The 24,948-nt window shown below is 42.7% G+C and overlaps 1 protein-coding gene across 2 annotated transcripts in view; it reads right to left on the reverse strand.

Annotated features, from left to right (window-relative positions):
• The window catches only part of ATRX (ATRX chromatin remodeler), a 201,346-nt gene that overhangs the window by 48,507 nt on the left and 127,891 nt on the right, over positions 1–24,948 (reverse strand). For both annotated transcript variants that reach the window (XM_068247594.1, XM_068247593.1), the window contains 6 exons: positions 22,271–22,408; positions 20,269–20,444; positions 10,628–10,745; positions 5,947–6,086; positions 5,512–5,600; positions 4,743–4,918 (listed from right to left, as the gene is read on the reverse strand). In XM_068247594.1, the coding sequence (XP_068103695.1) occupies positions 4,743–4,918; positions 5,512–5,600; positions 5,947–6,086; positions 10,628–10,745; positions 20,269–20,444; positions 22,271–22,408 (837 nt within the window). The remainder of the gene's footprint in view (positions 1–4,742; positions 4,919–5,511; positions 5,601–5,946; positions 6,087–10,627; positions 10,746–20,268; positions 20,445–22,270; positions 22,409–24,948) is intronic.

Here is a 24,948-nt window from a genome sequence, read left to right on the forward strand (position 1 = left end):
GGCAAAAGCTGTGAGCTTTCTCTCTCAGAGTTACACACAGGTTTAACTGATCAAGTGTGAGGGGAATTTCCCCTCCCCTCATGGCTCATTCTGCCGTCAGTTTTGGCGTCAGTAAAGTTTGAAAGTATTTTGATAACAGTAAACAAAGAGGTTGCCAGTGAAATGTATACACCAGTACTTAGCAGCACTTCCCAAACAATTCCTATCTCAATTGAAATAAATATGTAGATCAATAGTGTTCCTTTAAAGAGAGTCTGAAGCAAGAATAAATCTCGCTTCAGACCTCATAGATAGCAGGGGCACATGTGCCCCTGCTAAACCGCTGCTATCCGGCGGCTTAACGGGGGTCCCTTCACCCCCAAATCACCTCGTTTCAGCGGGGGAGCGCTTCCTGGTTGGGGCAAGGCTAACCGCCGCAGCCCTGCCCCACGCGCGTCTGTCAGTGCATATCTCCGCCTTTCCCCTGCCCCTCTCAGTCTTCCTTCACTGAGAGGGGCGGGGGAGAGGCGGCGATGCGCCGCTGATAGACGCGACTGGAGGCAGGGCTGCAGCCGTAAGCCCTGCCTCCAGGAGCGACCAAGTCTGCGACCAAGTGTCGCAGTGGGGGGTTTGGGATGAAGGGACACCTTTTTAGCGGCGGTTTAGCAGGGGCACACGTGCCCCTGCTAACTATGAGCTCTGAAGCGAGATTTATTCTAGCTTCAGAGTCTCTTTAACTGTCCCTCAGAGGGGCTCACAATCTAATCACTACTATAGTTATAGGACTATGTATGTTTTGTGTAGTTTATAAATAATAATTTAGGGCTAATTTAGGGGGAAGCCAATTAACTTATCTGTATGTGGAAGAAAACTAGAGTGCCCGAAGGAAACCCACGCAGACACAGGGATAACATACAAACTCTGTGCAGATAGTGCCCTGGCAAGGCAAGAGTGTTAACCTCTACGCCACCATGCTGATGCATGTTTATTCATTCAGAGGCATTGCAGTTGGTTCCCCTTCACCAATCACCACCACATAAACCCCGCCTTGAACGAGCGGCAGAAGCGCCCGCCTGTGCATGCACCAGGCATAGCAATACTGGACGTGTATACGCATCCAGATAGACTAGCATGGCTCCTATAGTCGTCATCTGTTTTAAGATTCAGTCTGCCAAGCACTCTAGGACATCTTCACTTCCACCTTGCTGCCCTTGTTGCGGATTTGTCAATCTGCAGCATACATTTCAAAAATTAGGCAAGGATGCCCATCAGCAACTGATGTTTCATCACAGCCACAGCGCCAAGGCTGGGAAGAGAGGCCCAGCAGTTTGATCTTCAGTTCACACTGCAAGTAAAAACGGACCATTTAGCAGACCACAATAGACCAGATCCGAAATTGTCTATTGTGGTCTGCTAAACGGTCCATTTTTACTTGCAGTGTGAACTGAAGATCAAACTGCTGGGCCTGGGCCTTAAACCAGTAGGTTTACCCAGCAAAAAAGCAAGGCTTGCTATGTGCATCTAAATAGATGCAAGAAGTAAACTATGTATCCACACATAAAAAAAAAAAAAGAAGTAGATCTATACCCCAGGTATTAGCATTCAGTAGTGAGATGTGCCCCCAGCCTCCCAATTAGCAGTATTATGAAGCCATGTAGCTTTTTATGAAAATGCTATTGCAAACTGTATGAAGCATGAAACTGACAAATAGAAATTGGCAAGAAGTACATTTACAGTATTTTTCAGGATAGAAGACCATTTTTTCTCTCCCAAAAATGGAGAGGAAAGGTCACTGCATTATATATTCCAAATACAGACGGAGTCCCAAAATTATGAACACCTACTGATACAAACCACTGCAATGTTGGGGACTCCCTGTATTGTCCCCTCCACTCCCCAGTGTATAGAAGAAAAAAAAAAGTGGCTGAGCATTCCTCACCTCATCCATCAGAGCCCTTGGCGATCAGAGGCCGATCCGGCAATGTTCCCCTAGTGCTGGTAGCATGTAATGATGCAATCAGCAGAAGCCAGCACTAGGGGAGCAGGAGAGGTCTCTGATTGCCGCAAGCTCTGGTGGATGAGGAGAGAGACGCATTGCCGCTGCTTTTATCTATACACGGGGGAGTGGAGGACGACAACAATTGAGGGGTGAAGATCTACAAGATGCCCATGGACGCACCAGGTTTAGCATATATTTTTTCCCCTGATTTTCGCCCTCTAATCCTAGGTGTGTCGTATAGTCCGGAGCATCTTATATTACAAAAAAAATATGGTACTTGTCCCAAACCCTATGCTGCATGAAATATGTATTAAATATGCACGTAAGCGACTATCTCTGAAAGCGCAGACAAAAAGATGGGAAATCCTGCGCTAAATACTCAGTGGTGTCATCACGGGACCAATAGAACACACTGGCAGCTCCTCAGTGCCCAGCTGAATGGCAAACTTTAACGAAACAAAAAAGGAGGAGTGCTCTGTAGTGTAATATCGCTTTATTAAAATCACGCAATACTAATTGCACTTACTGAATCAAAAAAGGTAGACCGCCTGTAGTTGGGCAAAAGCCCTGAATGTATCCCTGGGGGGCAGCCTCCCTAGAGTGGTAGGGAGCCTTCCCCCCCACGGATACGTTCAGTACTTTTGCCCAACTACAGGCGTTCTACCTTTTGTGATTCAGTAAGTGCAATTTGTATTGCGAAATTTTAATATTAAAAAGAGTAACTGTCAGGCTGCAAAAGTTAATTTAAACCTCTATTCTGTTGTGTTAAACAGTTTAGAAGGAAGCCAAAAAGGCAATACTGAAGTTAAAAATCTCTCTTACTTTGATGTTTGCTGAACAGCAAGGCTCTTTATTCCCAAGCTCCTAAGGAGGCCGGCAGGCCGCATAACAGATACTGCAAAGCATTCTGGGGCTGCTTCTCCCCACTGCACTCCCTTGGTCCTCCCCTTCATTTCCCTATCCCGCCTTAAGGCTGCTTTCACAGTAAGAAGTTACAGGCTCACGTTACAGAAGCTTGTAACAGCAGCCTAAACTCACAGCACTTAAAAATCAATGTGCTGTTCACAGGGCACATGTTCCGTTAGAGTATACTGCAGGAGTCCGCTATTGTTCCCAGCCACATGGCTAATTAATATTCCCTGCACAGTAGTGTTTGTCCGGATCATGAACCATTAGGATCTTTGATCCTGATCTTTTTTGTGAGTCGAATCATCAGGAAGCAGGGTAAGGGAGGATATTACATCACATTTGGCTTCATACAAGACAGACAAACATGGAACCTGCCATGAGCTGTCAGGAGCATCATTCTCTGCAAATACTATATAAATATTCTGTGACATCCAAACGTGGACAGTGAAATGCATATGTAATGTAAGTACAGCCAATATTTAGCTACTGATATATGTGTTTTTTTTCTTTGAGACCTTATACCTAACAGCTCCTCTTTAAAGCGACATTGCACTACGGAGAGCGGCTCCTTTTCTATATCTTTTCTGTATCTCTGAAAGTGTATAGATTGCTAGAGGTATGAAAATGTTTGTATACAGGTGGCGGGGGGATACCCAGATCTCTGCAAATGTAAATATATTAGAGGACAGTTTGGAGGTTTATCCTTATTACACAAAATGAAATGGGAAGGCAGGTCAGCAGCTGCATACTCTTTCTCTTACATTCAAGAAAGTAGGAAAATAGTTATTTAAACTCAATCACTTTAAGGCCTCGTTCACATTACACGCGTTGCATGGCAACGGGTGCAGGAAGCAATCGCACGCACATCAGAAGTGCATAGACTGCACTGTGATGTGCACACTGCATGCTTTCCTTACCAGTGCGGTGCACGAACGTATGCTGCTTGCATTTCTTAGCAAAATGCGTGGCTGACCTATTCACTGCAGTGAATGGGATTAGCCACGCAATGCATACAAACGCAGTTGGCATGTGATCATACGCATTGCATTCCGATCGCACAGCCATCTGCGTGTGACCATGTGAACGAGGCCTTAGGCTGGATTCACACTTCCAGTTTTTAGCATGCTTTTTTGCATGAGTTTTCTGACAGTGCTGCACCAATGGCTATCAGTTGTTTCTCTGCATGTAAAAAACGCATTGAAGGGTGAAGCAGCCCAATGCTTAACCCTCCTGGCGGTTTGCTAAAAATCCGCCAGGGGGCAGCAAATCCTTTTTTTTTTATATTTTCTTTTTCATGTAGCGAGACAAGGTCTCACTACATGATAGCCGCTGCTCAGCGGCATCCCCCCAGCCCCACCGATCGCCTCCGGCAATCGGAGATCCCGTTCAAAGAACGGGATCTCCTGGAGGGCTTCCCCCGTCGGCATGGCGACTGGCAGGATAACGTCACTGACATCGTGACGTCAAAGGGGACTCCGATCCACCCCACAGCGCTGCCTGGCACTGATTGGCCAGGCAGCGCACGGGGTCTGGGGGGGCCGCAGCGCGACGAATAGCGGCGGCGATCGCATTGCACACGCAGCTAGCACAGTGCTAGCTGCGTGTAGCAAAAAAAAAAATTATGCAAATCGGCCCAGCGGGGCCTGAGCGGTGCCTTCCAGCGGCATAGCCCGTGCTCAGCACGGGCTTACCGCCAGGGAGGTTAACATTAGTTCCCAATTTGTATACAGAAAAACAGACAAGTGTGAATCCAGCCGTTACACCTCCTCCTCTTAAAGCAGGTATATTTTGTTGTACTTTTAATGAAAAATGTTCTCCAATTTCTCCAAACTCCTAATGAATGAGACTATCTCACCTTCTTCTACTTTTTCTACTTTGGGTGGAGCAGCTTTGGGCACCTCCTCTTTGACATCCTTCCCGCTACCTCCACGAGACCGTGAGTTCCAAACCTTAATTACTTCAACGTCGTTATCACTTTCTTCATCGCTGGAACTGCTATCGTTCTTGGATTTTCCTTTTCCTTTCTTCTTCCTTTAAAAACAATTATAGTCTGAAGGTTATTAATCTGAATTGTAAAACCTCTGCAGGAGAAAAAAACCCTCATTGCTCCAAGCTGCTGGCTAAAACACTGTTCAGCACCTGGACAGGCCAGCCACAGGTTGCCTGCCCTAGTTTACAATTAGCAGCCCCAAAAAGACAACCAATCAGTATCAGCTAGCTCTATGGAAAACAAAATAATCTGAATCTAATTAAACTGCTGACAGCCTGGGTGCAGTGTAAATATACTATTTATAAAACTGTGCAAAGTAAGAAATGTGTATAGTGGCTAGAATCATATTTAATTCACATTTTGGCACACCAGGGCAAAGCCACAAGAAAAATCAGTTGGCATTTATCTTTGATTGTTTGACTAAAGTCTGATGATCTTTCACATGACGTTATTGTTAAGTGATTTTCTGGCAGTAGATGATAAACAGAAAATAATTATTCGTGTAGGTAGAACACTTTGCTGTAGAAGCCAATTTAAATCACATTTGTAGTACTGCTATACCCATTGAGGGAAGAGGGGAAAAAAATGTCTGTAGGTCTGTAACCCTTTCAAGGCTAGACGGACAAGTGCTTACTGAGGTACATCTTCAGAACTTGGACTTGGGGTGGATTCTTCAGAATCTGAAACTATGAACTCCTCGTTGCTGTCTTCATCAAAGTAACCCTATAAAAACATATGCATGACGTCACTGGAATGGATTTCTTTGTGGCAGACACTGTCGTGTTAAATTCAAACACATCTGTTTAGTCACTTGGAAAAAGTCTGGCTTACATCATTTCAAACAAAGCTCTAATAATGGGCATATATCTTGAAATATAAAGGAACATGATCACAGATGAAAGAAAATCAGGCAAATCTATAGCACTGCAGACGAAAAAAAAAAAAAAAGAAAAAGGGGAAAAGGGAACACATTTCCATTATTTCACCGAAATTCTACCCACTATTTGGCATAGTTTATTGGGGAAACATTTAACAGAGAAAGAAATATGCAGTGTGATAGCCACAGTACCTTATTTTCTTTATTAATATAGTCCAGCTGCAAGCACCAAGGGTGAGTCCAGATTCTGCTTAAAATCTGAAAGTCTTGGAAAAGCTTCATTCCAGATCTACCTCTCCCTCCTCCTTCACCACCACTAGCAACGCTAGTACCTGTCAAGGTAAAAGGATTACACAATGGACTTCGGCAAGATTTTACAAGAGCCCAGCAGATGTTTCCATTTCACATTTAAAGCTCTCAACACTAACACCTGGCTTCAAGTTTAGAAGCAAGGGATCTATCGAAAATCACAAGAAAAGAAAACCACAGGCTTTACAAACAAGGCTGAATTTACCTACCCAGCATTATAGCCTGCTGTATTTTCACGCACAACATCATTTAACAATAGTATACAAAGTGCAAATGCCGCTATGGCAAAAAAAAGTTATAACAGGCAAGAATTCCCTCCCCCCCCCCCCCCCCATTTAAAGGTCTGCAAGCAGGATGTGAACGCACATGCGGTAGAAATACAGTAAATATTAAACTATATAAATAAAAAGTTTTGTTTTTGAGTGTAAATATTAAACTATATAAATAAAAAGTTTTGTTTTTGAGTGCTATTAAGAGCTTGATCGAATGATAGATCCACAAAGTTGGTTTTTAACCTCCCTAGCGGTATGGACAGAAATGTCAGTTCAAAAAAAAAAAAACATGCTGTGAACAGTATAAACATGCATACACATCAATACTCTCCTGCACTGTATACTAGACCCTTGCTTGACACATTTTGGCAAGTTACAGAAAAAAAAAAGTTTTAAAAATAAATTTTATCACTGTTTGCACAGAAATCCTGGGGAAATTGAACGCTGGGGAGGTTTTTAATTGGATGTAAAATAATTGGTGATAATATCATCTGTAATAAGATCGAAAAAAACTTGAGTGATAATTGAATAGTGTATGCCAAATCTAACTGAAATGGTAAGGCGAATATGTAAGTAGTACCAGCATGTAAGATGACATTATATGCTTTAAGCACCATTTAAAAGGTTCAGTCCTTATTGTCACAGTCTGCTCTGCAGTACCTGTACTCAAATCCAGCAATGGACACCCTCTTAACAGTTTATATGTTGTCCCTGCATTCGTGCAGATTTTCTAAAGAGGTTTCACACTGCTACCAAATAAAAAAAACATAACAGGTTCATCTGGCTCATTATCAAAGTGACCCATTGTGTGCCTTACTGTGATATTAGATTGAGCAGTCTACTGGTTAAAGGAAACCCGAGGTGAAAAACTAATGAAATGAACGATTGTATCTATCCTCCTCCTAAAAAAAAAAAAAAGACTTTTTGAGATATTCCACAGTTTTATTTTATGTTTAAATTTACTTGTTTTTACTGTTTTATTGTTTTTGTACAATGACACATTAATTGAAGTATGCCAGAGCTAAAATGTACTGCCCCTTTTTAATGCTTTCCTGCTCTCAGAAGCCATTTTCTGCTAGGAAAGTGTTCTATAGTGGGAATTTCTTATCAGTGAGGGTCACATGGGTGTCAATTCCTGTCCGAGTCTGGAACGAGTCAGCCACTTACATACCTGATATTTAACTCTTTCAGGCAGAGAAAAAAAAAAAAAAAAGGAACACAGGATGATGATTTGTGTGCTAGGTACTGTACATACCCATGTTTATCACACGTCACCTCGGGTATCCTTTAAGGGTTCTGCCTCTGACAAAGGAAACCAGGGTTCGATTCTCAGCTCTTACTGTTCAGTAAGCCAGCATCTATTCAGTAAGGAGTCCTTGGGCAAGACTCCCTAACCCTGCTACCTATAGAGTGCACCCTAGTGGCTGCAGATCTGGTGCTTTGAGTCCGCCAGGAGAAACATGCAATATGAAGGTTGTGTGTCTTGTGAGCTCCTTGGGAGACTACGACAGAATGGTTTAGTTTATAAAAGTGTTGCGCAATATGTCATAACTATAGAAATTACAATCAAAACTCTGTACTGCAGATACTGAATCGTCCTTTGTCTGCAAAGAGGAGAGTGTTTAGCTGCTGACAATCCTGAGGTTTGACTATAGGAGCACTTTGGACATTACAGTGAAGCTGTGCTTCTTGTATTTTCCTCTGTTGTACACTTTAAACATATGACAGAAAGAGCAAGTTACAAGAGAACATACGCTAGACTCCAGGGGAACTGTACATAGGTGGGAAGGGGTCAATTAGACATCAAGGGAACTGTATGGGTCCGGGGGGGGGGGACTAAACACCAGGGAATTGTAAAGGGGAGGGAACACCACAGACCTGTATAATGGAGGGAGGGGAGCCATAGGACACTAGGGAACTTTATAGGGGAGAAGCACTCCAGCAGTTTCAGCCCCGTTGTGTGTATTCGACCAAATGGTTGAATACGCCTTTGGAGATCTTCGGAAGCACTTACATTTTTGAATGCTTATAAAGACGGCCAGGCTCTGTACTGCGCCTGCTCGCTCTTGTGCAAAGCTTCTCGATAGCACTCTGGGACAGCAAGAGCTCCTCATGCCTTCTGAGGGCTCCTGGAGACAGAGAATCAAAACGGGGGACAGTGCTGGACACAGGACACCAAGAGAGGACAGAGAAGGCTCTATAGGATTCAGAGCCTTCCCTCTCAAAAGGTATGCAACTTTTCACAACAGATTTGCTTTAAAAGAATTTAAATTGTGTAATTATTTAATATACTGGTTATTTAGTTTGTTACATAACGGCGCTACAAAACACTAGTGCACCAACACCCAACTCACTCATGCATTCCATAGGCAGTAATGGGACTTACAGCTACAGTGGTGATCAACGACTTTAGCTCTACCACTTTTGAATGTATGCCATAGAAGGGCCCCTTCGATTTTCTATTGTTTGATAGGAAGTGTTAGGCACCACCTGGGGGTGGGGAGTGTGTGCGAGAGTTAGGCATCGGTAGAGGGAGGTCTTAGGGTTAGGTATTGGTAGAGGGAAGTCTTAGGGTTAAGCTTCTGTTGAGGAAGGTCTTAGGGTTAGGCATCAGTAAAGGGAGGGATCTGTGTGAGGGTAGAGTTAGATTCAAATAGAGTAAAATATTTGAAAGATTACCAATATGATACTATTGGAATTAAGTAGGGAGATCTGTAATTTTACGGATATTCTACTAGCGGAAATCCACCAGGCGGCTTTTTTACATGAATGGAGTGAAGTGTCCTGCTGCAATAGAGGGGGTGGAGGGATGATGCACAGCACATGATGAACTCAGCTGGCGCTCAGGGGCTACAAACGATAGATAGGACCTATGGATCTTTAGCCAGGCCCTTAATTGCTCAGGTTGTGAACAGTAAGACCAATACTATAAATTAAACTAAAAGGAAATAATTAACAAAACAATTACAGTAAATAGCGTACTGAACCCAGCAGTAATGACATGTTGAGAAACCATAATCTTTATACAAAAGAAGAGCTGCATAACCCTAATTTCTAATTAGTGCTACTGCAAACTGAATGCTGCTTTAGTCACTTAAGCTGTTAAGGGGAAAAAAAAAGTAAGCGGACACGATTCTATTCTAGCAGTGTTTAAACCTCTTACATGCAAAGTTCAGCATTTATTACTTACTTTGCTCCCTCAGGGTAAAGCAGCATTACTAATGCACATGATTTATTAATATTTCTGAATCGGTATCTTATTACCATCAAATCCAGCCTAATGATAATAGTCTGTCCAAAAATTCAAGACAAAAAAAGCCAGTTGGCAAGCTATCTGAGGCGTTTTTAACTGCACAAAAGCACAATCAAAACAATTAAGACAATGGTAGACTTTTTGTACCCAGATCTAACATCTGCTGCCCATCATGAGTTGGTACAGGCTGTAATTAGACTTATGATATCATTCTGTTTTCAAATTAAAGTTGTTAAAAAAAAAATCTTCAGAGGACAATTCCCACAAGGGTGGAAAGGCATATGAAAAACAGAGGAGGAAAAAATTCTTTAAAGAAATTAGCTCAGATTCAACACGATGAAAGAAAGATTAAAGAACGAATTTGATCTGCAGGTTCAGGTGCCTTAAGCAGGTACACGCAGCCTACAGAAAAAAGATTTCAAAGCTTGTCAAAGAAAAAAATAAGCAAGCTTTTTTCTAACACCGCCACCCCCCCAACGGGCATTGTACAATAAGCAAACAGAAAAGCCCTCATATACTAAACTCCTCCTGTTGCTTCTTGCACTCACAGTCCATTGGTCCAAAAACAGGGTTGTACTACTAACACTAGACTTATATTTTTTTATATAAATCAATATCACATTACTGTAATTGTAAAATAAATGCACTTAAAGTGAAGCCAAACTGGAAAGAAGCAGAAGAAAAAAAAATATTGCACCCACAGCATTATACATTTAAAACACATTACTACCTAGTTACATGGCTACCAATACTTTACATTTTTGATAAGTATGTTTCTAAATCAAATCCAGCCTACCATCTTTAAAAACATGAATTACATGAATTTGGGTTTCTGAGAGCCTGTGTAGTAGTTGTCCCAGAATGCATCATGATCCTGCTTTGGCAGGATACAGAGGGGGGCCTTCTGTGAGAAAGAGGCTAGGTTGTGCTAAATATAGGCAGATTTTGCAGCAGAATGGGGGGTGGCACTGGTGGTTAGGGGTAGACATCGTACTAGGAGGGGGTGTTGGCTGGGGTTAGGCATCGGTAGAATACAAACCTGCTATATTATCCAAATAATATTGGTAGAGTTTACATTGGATCCCAGTCATTCGAACTGATAGAACATATTCGTGCTTCGGTGGCAAGAACTTCGTAAGTGCTGTGTAATCTCTTCTCTGAAACATAACAAAACACACAGTGTCATACTTTATGTGTTAGTGTACTTACAATTATAAAGTACTAGTAAAAAGGCCCATCCGTTAAAAAATGGGCGCTAGGTCACAGCCGCTACCCCCTGCAATGCGCGCAAATACGCGACCCGCTTGCTCGTTACCCGCCACTATCTCAAGTATATGCACACAGAGAGCTGCTTGCTTGGCAGGAGGAAAAAGCTGTTATTTCCCACAATGCAGTTAGAACCTCTGTGAACCACACATAGCAATCTGTCAGGTCCAGCCCTGTGTCCCCTGCCGCTATCCTAACTGCCCTGGCTGAGCACATGCTCAGTACAAAAAAGCCAGGGACACACAGACAGGGAAAGAGGATGACGCAGGGACAGTTAGGTTTTATTATAGAGGATTAGGAACTGACCAATAATGCAATGTGCTGGCAGTACCCGTTTTAACTATTTTAAAATGCAAACATGTTACTGCCTTTCATAACATTAAAACATAAGTCAGTAGCTATGTTCCTAAATATTCAATGTTTTCTGAAGTGCTGTTAAAGAGAAACTCCAACCTAGAATTGAACTTTATCCCAATCAGTAGCTGATACCCCCTTTTACATGATAAATATAATGCTTTTCACAAACAGACCATCAGGGGGCGCTGTATGACTGATTTTGTGCTGAAACCCCTCCCACAAGAAGCTCTGAGTACCGCGGTACTCTGGGCAAACTGCCACAATGGCCTCGATTCATAAAGCATTCCCGCATTCGTAAATGCTGAAAACGGCTCACTTTACCGACCACACAGCAAAATCTGTATTCATAAAGGCTTTTTCCACATGAAAAGCCGACATTCGCGAGCAGAGTGATGAATCACCGCCTTGCGCGGTGATTATCATAGCAAAAGTAACAAGTAGTCAATTCATAAAGATTAGAGGTAGCGGTATGCGGACGGGTATTACCGCTACCTCTGATGTGGCGAGAAGCGTGCGGAATACAGTGCAGTGAATGGGACAGACCTCCCAAGCAGCTGCAGAGAGAACACCGCACGGAGGGACTCCGCCTGCTTCTGTTTCCGCATGTCTCCCGACAGCCTTACGCCTGCCTACAGCGGAATATCTCCGCGCGCCTGTCTCATCTAGCAAAATTTTTATGAATTACCACCCTGAAGGCGGAAATACCGACAGCGGTGTTTCCCCGCTCGACGTTACCTTACCGACAGCACTTTTATGAATCGAGGCCAAAGTAACAATGTTCACAGACAGGAATGAGCTGTTTACAGCGGTCTCTAACAGCCAAAACAGCTAGGAGCAGCTACATAACCTGCCCACAGTAAAAATGTCACCATGTAATAAATGTCAGAATGTAAATCGGGGGGAGGAAAGATTTTACAATGAGCAAACGCTGACTAAATCATTTATACATAATTATGGTAAAAAATTAAGCACTTTTTTTTACTACATTATTTTTACTGGAGTTCCTCTTTAAGATCTCCAAAGAGGGGAGTGCAGAAAAAGAATAAGGGGTTATTCACAATTTTCGGACATTAGGTATGTCCGTCTGCGTTCTTCCTAGTAGCTAAATATTGTCAATGAGAAACCACACAGGCCATCTCCAATTACCAATCTTGCCAGCAGTTCCTTAACCACTTCACAACTGAGGGGTTTTACCCCCTGACCACCAGAGCAATTTTCTCCTTTCAGCGCTCCATCCATTCATTCGCCTATAACTTTATCATTACTTATCACAATGAAATGAACTATATCTTGTTTTTTTCACCACCAATTAGGCTTTCTTTAGGTGGGACATTATGCCAAGAATTATTTTATTCTAAATGTGTTTAATGGGAAAATAGGAAAACATTTGGAAGAAAAAACATTATTTTTCAGTTTTCCGCCATTATAGTTTTTAAATAATGCATGCTACTATAATTAAAATCCATGTAACTTATATGCCCATTTGTCCCAGTTATTACACCATTTAAATTATGTCCCTATCACAATGTTTGGCGCCAATATTTTATTTGCAAATAAAGGTGCATTTTTTTCAGTTTTGCATCTATCCCTAATTACAAGCCCATAATTTATAAAGTAACAGTGTTATACCCTCTTGATATAAATATTTAAAGATTTCAATCTCTAAGGTAACTATTTAATTTTTTTTTTTTTTGTAATTTTTTAATTTATTTTAATATTTTAAAAATAAAATATTGATAACAATTGGGGAGTGTGGGAGTTAATTAGTTAAAATTAATAGTAAAAATAATTTATTTGTATGTGAAAAAAATGTTTGGGTGTAGTATTACTTTTTGGCCACAAGATGGCCACATTTTCTTTTTTAGGCGTCCTGCAAGCGTCGGAAGGACGCTTGCAGGAAGGGAGGCTGGGAAACTGAGTTTTTTTCACAATGATCGGCTGCTTCTAGTAGAAGCATGCCGATCATTGCGGGGGCAGAGATCAACGAACGGGAATGGATTTTCCCGTTCATTGATCTCCGGGCGAGCGGGCAGCGGCGTGCACGATCGCGGGAGTCCGAGCGGGAGCGCGGACAGCGGCGTGCGTATATCTACGCTCCGGGCGGGGAAGTGAAGTCCAAAGGAGCGTAGATATACTGTACCCTGGCGGCGAAGTAGTTAAATTAGGCAATGCTTGGAATACACTGCTCGATTCTGAGCCATTTAGATGGCTTGATAGATCATTTCCGACATGTCCGATCTCCCGCCCGATCATTTCCGCACTCGATTCCGCAATGAGGACAATGGAAAAAGGTAAGAAAGACGGGAAGAGGAGAATCGCCCGAGGAATCGAGCGGGGAATTGATCGGGCAGAAGAATCGAGCAGCAAACTCGAGCCGTGTATGCCTAGCATTACACTGCACAGCAGGTAAACACGGAGAAATGCAGCCTGTATGTATGTGGAGAAACTTTAGCCTGTCTAATCACAATGTAATTTGATCTCTCCCCTCTGTCACCTGTCTGCCATGGCAGAGATGGCAGATAAGCGCATTTGAAAGCGCAGGAGGTTAATAAAGCCATTTGGTTCCCAACTGCTTCTCACCCAAGTGCTTCTGCCTTACTGTTACCAATTTTTGCCTGGATTTTGACTACTCTCTGCCAGCATGCAGCCTGCACCGACCTCTGCCTGGACTTTGACTACTCTCTGCCTGCCGCTTAAAGGCACATACACACGCCATATTGTTACGGGTCTGACTGACCCGTCGTTTGTAACAATACAGCGTGTGTACGCGCCTTAAGACCGCTAACAAAGGGAATAAAGTCAGAAAGGAATCACGCTTCTACTGCACCGATTGTAATGTCGCCCTCTGTGCCATTTCCGGTTTCAAAATATACTACACGCAGGAGGTGTATTAGGTATATATGTACATACTGTATAGTCTGGTGCCTTATTTGTACAGTTTCACCATTTTCAAATATATTTATAAATTTAATCCAACAATTGTGTGTTCCAGTCTTATTTATATGCAGAATGTCTACCAGGCTTTTATTCTGATATATTTTGGTGAGTTATGACTTAAGAATTGGAGACCTAAAACATAAAAATGTACCACATAGATCCAGATGGAAATGCACCGCCAGGGAGGTTAATCTATAAATTAGACTGTTCTCACTATTAAAAGACACACAGCCATCACTAAAATTTCCCCTGAAATACCACCTGTACCATGCCTGCATTTCTACCCTCAGCTTATATTTGAGTCAATCATGTTTTCCATTTTTTTTTTTTTCAGGTAAAAGCTGGGGTGTGTGTGTGTGCGCGCCGTGTCTCAGGTATAGCGAATGTAGTGCAGGGAGTTCCAATGGCAAAGAGGGTCATCAAATCTCCACTCCAGTCAAATCCATAAACATCCCATAAGGAACTCGACCCTCAGTGGATGTCCAATGATACACTTTTATTTAAGTCATATGGCAGTAATACAGCATAATACAGTGATGGCTAACCTTGGCACTCCAGCTGTGACAAAACTACAAATCCCATCATGCCTCTGCCTCCCCGAGTTATGCTTAGAGCGGTCAGAGTATTGCAATGCCTCATGGGACTTGTAGTTCCACCACAGCTGGAGTGCCAAGGTTAGCCATCACTGGCATAATATAACCAGCACAATGTTTTGGGCGAAAGTGCCTTTTCAAGCCCATTAATATTTACAGTGGTTTGCAAAAGTATTCGGCCCCCTTGAAGTTTTCCACATTTTGTCACATTACTGCCACAAACATGAATCAATTTTATTGGAATTCCATGTGACAGACCAATACAAAGTGGTGTACATGTGAGAAGTGGAACGAAAATCATACATAATTCCAAACATTAAAAAAAAAAAAAAAATTAACTGCAAAGTGGGGTGTGCGTAATTATTCAGCCCCATGAGTCAATACTTTGTAGAACCACCTTTTGCTTCAATTACAGCTGCCAGTCTTTTAGGGTAAGTCTCGACGAGCTTTGCACATCTAGAGACTGAAATCCTTGCTCCCTCTTTGGAAAACAGCTCCAGCTCAGATAAGATGGACATAGTTTGTGAACAGCAGTTTTCAGATCTTGCCACAGATTCTCGATTGGATTTAGATCTGGACTTTGACTGGGCCATTCTAACACATGGATATGTTTTGTTTTAAACCATTCCATTGTTGCCCTGGCTTTATGTTTAGGGTCATTGTCCTGCTGGAAGGTGAACCTCCACCCCAGTCTCAAGTCTTTTGCAGACTCCAAGAGGTTTTCTTCCAAGATTGCCCTGTATTTGGCTCCATCCATCTTCCCATCAACTCTGACCAGCTTCCCTGTCCCTGCTGAAGAGAAGCGACCCCAGAGCATGATGCTGCCACCACCATATTTGACAGTGGGGATGGTGTGTTCAGAGTGATGTGCAGTGTTAGTTTTCTGCCACACATAGCATTTTGCATTTTGGCCAAAAAGTTCCATTTTGGTCTCATCTGACCAGAGCACCTTCTTCCACATGTTTGCTGTGTCCCCCACATGGCGTGTGGTAAACTGCAAACGGGACTTATGCTTTTCTGTTAACAATGGCTTTCTTCTTGCCACTCTTCCATAAAGGCCAACTTTGTGCAGTGCACGACTAATAGTTGTTCTATGGACAGATTCCCCCACCTGAGCTGTAGCTATCTGCAGCTCGTCCAGAGTCACCATGGGCCTCTTGACTGCATTTCTGATCAGCGCTCTCTTTGTTCGGCCTGTGAGTTTAGGTGGACGGCCTTGTCTTGGTAGGTTTACAGTTGTGCCATACTCCTTCCCTTTCTGAATGATCGCTTGAACAGTTCTCCGTGGGATGTTCAAGGCTTTGGAAATATTTTTGTAGCCTAATCCTGCATTAAATTTTTTAATAACTTTATCCCTGACCTGTCTGGTGTGTTCTTTCGACTTCATGGTGTTGTTGCTCCCAATATCCTCTTAGACAACCTCCGAGGCCGTCACAGAGCAGCTGTATTTGTACTGACATTAGATTACACACAGGTGCACTCTATTTAGTCATTAGCACTCATGAGGCAATGTCTATGGGAAACTGACTGCACTCAGACCAAAGGGGGCTGAATAATTATGCACACTCCACTTTGCAGTTATTTGTAAAAAAGGTTTGGAATCATGTATGATTTTCGTTCCACTTCTCACGTACACAACTTTGTGTTGGTCTTTCACGTGGAATTCCAATAAAATTGATTCATGTTTGTGGCAGTAATATGACAAAATGGTGAAAACTTCAAGGGGGCTGAATACTTTTGCAAACCACTGTATGTATTTTTTTAAATTGCATATTTTTATAAATGTTTACAAACATTTTTTGGGGGTAACTATTGGGGAGTGTGGGAGGTAAGGGGTGAATTTTAAATAAAATAAATATTACTATTAGTCCTCGCACTAACTCTCCTATGCGTAGTATTACGCAAACAGGAAGTAATGCGTGGACGTGTAAGTATCGTTTTTTGTGAATAACGGCGCCCTCTGATTGATGGCTGCGGTCATTCACCCGGGGACCTCTGCTGGGCATACACGATGCAATTGTGCGCTGGAATAGAGTCGTTGGCTTGATGCCGGCGCATCGGCGCGGCTCGATTCCCACTCGTCCCTGCGGAAGTTCCTCATCTTTGCTTCGTTTCTTCCATTGTCTGCCCGCGGGGATCGAGCGCAGTATCGATCCGGCGCGGTGATCGGACACGTCGGATATTATCAATCAGCGGCCATTGATAATAAAAAACGAGCCGTGTATGCCTGGTACACACCATGCAATTACCCATCAGATAGGTGGGTCGATAATTTCAAACAGATTTGATCTGTCGGAAATTATCTATTAGACGGGAAATTGCATGGTGTGTACCAGGATTTAGATCAATGAATGGGAAGTGTGTTCCATTCATTAATCTTCCGTCTTGCGGCAGTAACTAGGGCGGGAGCGGGGTGTGTGTGTGTGTGTGTGTGTGTACACTATGTGATTGTGGGAGATAAGGGGCTAATTTTAATAGGGAATTTATGGATTTGTATTTCCATTTAATGGATTAGGGTGTATTTTTACTATTTGGCCACTAGATGTCCCCCACATGTTCCAGTTTATTCCTGTGTGCTGTACAGAGGAAATAATGTGTGTGCTTTCACTTTCATCAATGATTATGGTATCTCATTAATGCCTGTGGTCATTCATCAAAAGCACTGAAGACTGGTGAATGGGAACTGTGTTCCTATTCACTGATCTGTGTACTAATAGGCTGCAACGAGAATGCACACAGGAGCGCCCACGTGGGCAATTGCGGTGGCAGACGCAGACTGTTTTTCTATTTTGTGTGAAGTTTTAACCCCTACCAAAGTAATTAACCCCTTGTGTCGCCTATACTTGGCCTTAACTTCCTTGGCGTTACGTTTCCAGATTTAGGGTCTAAAACCAAGCAATTTTTCGCAAGATTTTAGACCAAAAGACAAAACAAAAAAACCCCATACCACAGAGAGATCCGCAGCAGCTCCAGCATATAACTTACTCAGGCACGGGATTACCACTTTGAAATGCGGATTTCTGTCCTGAGCCTGTCTCAGGATTACCGCTGAGGTTAAGATTGTAATGGCTACCTCCCATAGCGTTCGAATGCAATCACTATGGCGACAGCTCGGGGTACTAAAATTGTATAGATGCATCGAAATGTTGATGCCTAGAAATCCATCTATACAGCACTGGGGTCCCCAAACTGTGCGCTCTAACGATTGGATGCAATCGCTACAAACGCACAGGCGGGCGATAATGGTACGCTACATGTCCAACTAGTGATGAAATACGGCATGTATGGCATAGTTTTAACTTGGACCAACCAAATCTATTTTGAGGCGTTTTAAAACTGTGGCACTTGTCATGTAAAAGTTAGGATGGGGGAAACCTGAAAAAAATTGTAAATTTTGCGTTTACGCCCAATTTGTTTCGATAAATTGCCCGTTGAAATGAAATCCTTGAAAAAAATATTATCCTAAGAAAGTCTAGAAAAAAAACAATACATGTATCACTTTGATGGCATAGGTAATAAAAAGTTATTGCTGTATCAAAAGCAACACGCCAAAATTGTCAGGAACCTTTAGGGGTAAAATCTCCGGAACCTGAAGTAGTTACGTTAATTTTCCCTTTCTGCCAGGCCACAATTTACCAATTCTTCAACTTTCTAGCAGAAAATGTGATGTTTTTCGCATGTGTGTGGTTTTTTTGCATGCAAAAATGTGCATGCAGATTCCCAGAACATGCAAAAATTAGCATACAAACTTGAATTATGCAAAATGTCACTACCCTACAGGCTAGCATTGCATCCTGTTGCTGTGGAGGATAATGGAGGGACAGCGACGCGGTTCACGATGGAGTAAGAAGGCGAGCAGTAGTCTATGTCTGTGCTTGGTGAAAATGCTTCACCAGGAGCTGCTGTACTTTCTAGAGCTGTCTTAGCTAAAAAACCATCTCGCGTGTGTACGAAGGTTAAGTCTTGCAGATAGAGGTAAAATAGCTAAACGAAGTTGAGTCTTAAGATGAGCAGACAACTTTGATCTGTAAAACTTCTTCTGCATACATTGTATGGCCTTAAAAACCTTTAGCTCTACAGTAATCAGGTAATGCAACACTTTTTCCATCACTAAATTATTTTCACACTAGGAACATGTGCAACACATTACCATTTTGCCAATGTTTTTGAAGTAATAGCAAAAATATTGCTTGTTTTTAATAACATGCAAAAAGTACTCTAAGTGCTCAAACACAATTTGTTTTCTAAGAAATAAACATAAGATTTGGAAGAGCCACCTGAAAAACTGGCTATAGCGATGAACTTCCATGTGTGATAAAAAGTAGTATTAAGAAATAAATGTTCCCAATACTAGTATTTCAATTGCCAGCCTACGCTATCTCGGCTAACTCCAATGGCAAAACGTTATCCTTTATGTAACGGCTATCCCGTTTTAAAATGTACAGCTGCAATAGGAGTGGCACATTGTTCCTGCTCTCCATATATCTAAATCCATATACATAGATAAGTTACTCTCCCATAAGTGCTCTAACTGTGAGATCTCTGCACTCAAGCTCCAATGTGAACACCAGGTAACTTGAATGCAGATTGTAAAACCAGGGAAGTCGCTTTTGGTGCATATAACAGGAGCGCCAGATCCCCCTTTATACATATTAAAGCATCCCATATGGACACCCCTCCTCAAGCACGTGTCCTACATGACAAAACCAGTAAAGTAGGGCAGAGCTTCTGGAGACACACATGACTGTGTGCAGGATATCGGGATGTTAAGCCTGCTACACACTTTCAATTATGATCCGCCAATCATTGAACAATTTTACCACCTCCACGTAGAAAGAGTCAATGGATATTAAATACTATAAACTGATTTTGCATAGATAAGCTCTCATACTACATGGAAAAGGGTAAGATTGGTCCAGTGATCGGCCAATCATAATTTAAAGTGTTTACCAGGCTTAAGCGCGAGGAAACATACGGCAGAGGGTGGTGACTGGAGAACTGAGCACTAGTTTTACACCATTGTGAACCTTGCCCCAATGTTATTGACCGAGTGCTGGGAATTTGTGAACATAGCACTGCAGTGTGCAAAGACGTGACTGGGCAATAAGAGGGGTGGATGTATGCTGAGCATACATTTCCCTCCAAAAACCCCTTCAACAGTCTGAGTGCTCCACTCTGAGCATGTTGCACCACTGCAACAGATGCATGCCATGCAGTTCTTGCTTTGACGTGGATACTTGAGGTGTTGATAATCCAGTCCAGGAACTATCTGGAAAGAAAGCAGTGGGGAGCGCCAGTCTCTCGCCTTCCTGAAGTGCAAAACAAACCCAGTAAACCCTAAGAGCATGTTGTAATCTCAAATAGTACGCACAACCTTACTTTACTTCTGTTGAAATATTAAAAGCTGTGGAGCACAGAAATGCATCCCATTCTCCTGTAATATGCTAGCAAGCTCCAATTAAGACACTCCACAGACAGTACAACAGGATTTAGTATAGCATAATTCAAAATAGCCTGAATTCCATACCTGCACACATCCTGCTAACATTTCATACAAAATGTGAGCGCGTTTCTTCATCACCCTGACATCAACCATTGTGGAATCCGCGCACTGGCCATTCTGTATAGGATTTATAAATCGGTTGCGGAATTCCTTAATGGAACCAAGCAAGTTTTCTTTGATGAAATTTACCATGCAGTGATCTGTTGGGAATACACCAAAAGGGAAAGGTTGATATGACTCCAGAGACATTTGGTGTAAAACAATTAAAAAAAAAAAAAAAAAGACAATCTAAACCTCACATAATACGGCAGTATCCTAGTTTTCAACATTGAAATCTGTTTTAATTAAAGTTACATGTAGTGAAATATCAAGTAGAATTTAAATTGGAATTCTAGAAGATAAAACAATCCAGCCAATCTGTAGCATTCATTGTAATAGTGGGGAAATCACTCTTCCAAGGCGAAAGCATACCGTCAAAACTGAGAACTGGAATGGCAGCAAAACATTTGATATGTGTCACCTTTATTCAAATGCAGATAAAGCCCACCTCATCTTGTTATTAAAATCCATGGTTTGAGGTGGCTTTTTGAAGCAAATCCATCGGTTTTCACCCCAACAGAAAGGAAAAAAAGTAGCCCACTCCAAGCAGAAGTTCGAGCATGTCAAGATTCCAAAATAGCTTCCAGTAAAAGCAAACCTGCCATAAACCTATATACGAGGGCCATCCAGAAAGCAGTTTGTTTTTCTCTGTCCCACAAAGGCCTCAATTCACTAAGCTTATCTCCTGTCTTTAATAACTCTTCTGAGCTGTTTCTACAGTTATCACTATGGCGATAACTGTAGAAACCGCTCAGAAGAGTTATTAAAGACAGGAGATAAGCTTAGTGAATTGAGGCCCAAGTATTCTTTCTGTGTAATTTCACGTGCGTTTGTCAGCTTAACCTTTTCACTCCCTGCACTGCTTGTCACGACTGCACAATGTTGGTAATGGTTTGTTCAGCAGCATTAACAGATTTCCCCCCCAACAAATTGTCCTACATGCTACAACAAAGAAATTTAACACTTTGTAAAAAGATATATTAAAAGCTTAAAGAGGATCTGTAACGACAAAACGTCCCCTGGGGGGTACTCACCTCGGATGGGGGAAGCCTCAGGATCCTAATGAGGCTTCCCACGCCGTCTGCCGTCCCTCGGGGGTCTCGCTGTAGCCCTCCGTACAGCGGTGACGTAATATTTACCTTCCTGGCTCCTAAGCAGGCGCTCTGGCTGCTTTCGCTCCGAAGGAGGCGGAAATACCCGATCGCGGTCGGGTCCGCTCTACTGCGCAGGCGCAAGTTTCCGGCGCCTGCGCAGTAGAGCGGACCCGACTGAGATCGGGTATTTCCGCCTCTTTCGAAGCGAAAGCAGCCACAGCGCCCCCGCTGGAGCCTGCAAAGGTAAATATTGAATTGAACAGTCGGGCCTGTCGCCGGCTGTTCGGAGGGCTGCAGCGAGACCTCCGTGGGACAGAGGACGGCGTGGGAAGCCTCATTAGGTTCCTGAGGCTTCCCCACCCGAGGTGAGTACCCCCAAGGGGACGTTTTTAATGTTACAGAGTCTCTTTAAATAAAAGTTATCATGTGAATCAGAAGATAGTGTATCTAAATTAAAATGATGTTAAATAAATATTTTACATATCAATTTATTGCAAAATCATGAATTGTTATAATGAACTGTCGTTCAAACACCTCTTCTGGTGATCACCACTAGGAACAAAGTGAGGACTAAAACGCTAATGGAAGCACAGATACATTAACTGCTTGGCTGATGTAGTACCGTAATTCTTCTCTAATTTTTTAACAGATCTTCATCCAGACATGAGCCAGTTTCATGGTGCCATCAGAAAAGCACACAAGACGTATCTAACTGAAATACGCTTAACACGTTTTCTGGCCATTCACCAGTAAAAAGGAAGTCACTATTAGAAGACGGATACAGTCTTATGAGTGCTTAGCATGCAGGGAAAGAATAGGAACAAACTGCTTACATTCCACCAAGTTATTCTGAAGGGGTGTTCCGGTCAGGATTATCCTTCTCTTTGTCTTTACAGAATTTAGAGCCTTGGAGATAGCAGATGCCTCATTTTTCAGTACATGTCCTTCATCACATACTACAAAGTCGGGACCTAGAGACGACATGAAAAAGTTAAATAATGCTCAACATCCAACTCCACTTTTTTTTCCCATCATTTCAACCTCCCTTAATTAAAGACCACCTCCAGCCAAAAAGAGGTCTGAATGGCAATACAGGTAGTCCCCAGTTAACGAACGAGATGGGGACTGTAGGTTTGTTCTTAACCTGAATCTGTTTTTAAGTAGGAACATTGTGCCTTCTCTGTCCCCTGTACCTCCTCTGTGCCACCTCTGCCCTTTGTACCTGTTTATACCATTTACCATTTTTTCTTGTAGTTTTTGAGAGAATCGATTTAAAAAAAAAAAATCTAAGTCCAATTTAAAAAATTTTTTTGACTTGTTCCTATGGAAACAGAGAATCCATGCCGTTCGTATCGGCGGGTCATTCAACATATTACGCAGCGCTGGACATTAATTTAGGTTACAGACAATATTTAGGGGTGACATACAGCAATATGACAATACAGGAATACAAGAAAACCAGATCACACAGCACAGTATGAGTACAAGGTAATGCTTAGTCAGTCACTGGATGGGAGCATGGAGATTAGGCAAGTTAGGTTCACTCAGATGCATAGCATGGGTTTACAGTAATGGAGGTGCATGAGCAGGTAGGACACAAAAGGAGGAGGACCCTGCCCAAAGGCTTACAATCTAGAGGAAGCGGTAGGGACACGAGAGGTAGGGGACCAGAGTTCAGCTGTGGGTTTAGAGCAATTGTAAGGGGTGGTAGGCCTGAGTGAAAAGGTGAGTTTTGAGGGCCTTCTTGAAGGTGTTGAAGGAGGGGGCTGCCCTAATGGGTGGAGGTAGGGAGTTCCATAGTGTTGGAGCAGCTTTTGAGAAGTCCTGGCGGCGTGCATGGGACTGGGTGATACGGGGGACGGTCAGGCGAAGTTCATTGGAGGAGCGGAGTGAGCGGCTTGGTGTGCATCTCTGAGTAAGATCAGAAATGTAGGTTGGACAGGTTTTGTGGATGGATTTGTAGGTCAGACAATATCTTGTATCTGATTCTGGACTGGATAGGAAGCCAGTGGAGGGATTCACGGAGGGGCGCAGCCCTGGTGGAGCGATGGGAGGAGTGGATAATTCTGGCTGTCGCATTCATGATGGACTGCAGTGGGGCTATTTGGGTCATAGGGAGACCAGACAGAAGGGCATTGCAGTAGTCGAGGCAGGAAATAATGAGGGCATACACACACAGTCTATGCTGTGTACAGCTAGATGAACAAATAAAGTTTACATCTTGTACATCGCAGTGGATAGAACGGACTCACATCCATATCTGTAGAAGCACTTCCTTATTTCTGAAGTACACCCTCAGTATGGTGTCCCCCCTTCCAGGCAGGTTCCCTCCTCTGCCCCTCCCTCCCGTTCACTGCCTGCCTGGATCAAATTACTTCTCTTTTCACAGGCCTCAATTCACTAAGCTTTATCAAACACTTTATCAAATATTTGATAATTTACCTCATAGGTAAACTCAAATTTCACTAAGGTGTTATAGATTTATTGAACGTTTTATCGATGAAACATTCGATAAATATATAACACCTTAGTGAATTCAAAATTAGATTTTACCCATGAAGTAAATTATCTAACGATTGATAAAGTGTTTGAAAAAGCTTAGTGAATAGAGGCCACAGTGTGTGTGAGAGAGAAGAGACAGGAAACTGCTGTAGCCAGTATTATCATGTCGGTTTGCTAAAATTCTTATTTCAGATGTCTGCCTAGGTTAGATCACATGAACATGAAGGGTGAAATTATGACATTAATCCCCCAGCACCCTTTGCATCTTTTTTTTTTTTTGGAAAGAAAAAAAAAATTGTCAGGGCCCAATTTCACACTGGAGGCAGAGATTTCAAGACCATATGTGGAATATGGACCCTGAGGGTGAAAAAAAAAATCACTTTATTATGTGTGATTTTATAGATCTTGGCAATTTATTAGGTTTAAAGCAAACTGTAATTTATACCTTAGGTACTCTTTAAAAGAATTATGGCCCTCAAACTACCAAATCAAAAAAGGATTTTAATTTTAAAGAGACTCAGTAACAAAAAAGTGCCCCTGGGAGGTACTCATCTTGGGCAGGGGAAGCCTCTGGATCCTATTGAGGCTTCCCCTGTCCCACGGTGGTCTCGCTGACCCCCCCCCCCCCCCCCCAAAACCACAGCCGACAATCTGTTATGCTGCAGTAGCGACTCCCCGATGGGCTAAGGTGAAAATAGTTGGTCCCAATCAGCTCCGCTGTACTGCGCAGGCAACTTGTGCCTGCGCAGTAAAGTGGACCAGATTGGGATCGACTATTTCCACATTAGCCTGAGCCGCGAAGGTGCAGGAGCCGCGAAGGTAAATATTTACATGCATATCGTTTGGGGACATCTAGCGCTGCCATGATGGGATGGAGGATGACGGGGGAAGCCTCGATAGGATCCAAAGGCTTCCCCTTACAGAGGCAAGCACCCCCAGGAGCACTTTTTTATGTTACAAGTTCTCTTTAAGTGTGATGCCATTCTGGGGTAGATGGTACTTTAATTCC

The sequence above is a fragment of the Hyperolius riggenbachi genome, chromosome 8, assembly GCF_040937935.1.
Source record: "Hyperolius riggenbachi isolate aHypRig1 chromosome 8, aHypRig1.pri, whole genome shotgun sequence".
Lineage (NCBI taxonomy): Eukaryota > Metazoa > Chordata > Amphibia > Anura > Hyperoliidae > Hyperolius > Hyperolius riggenbachi.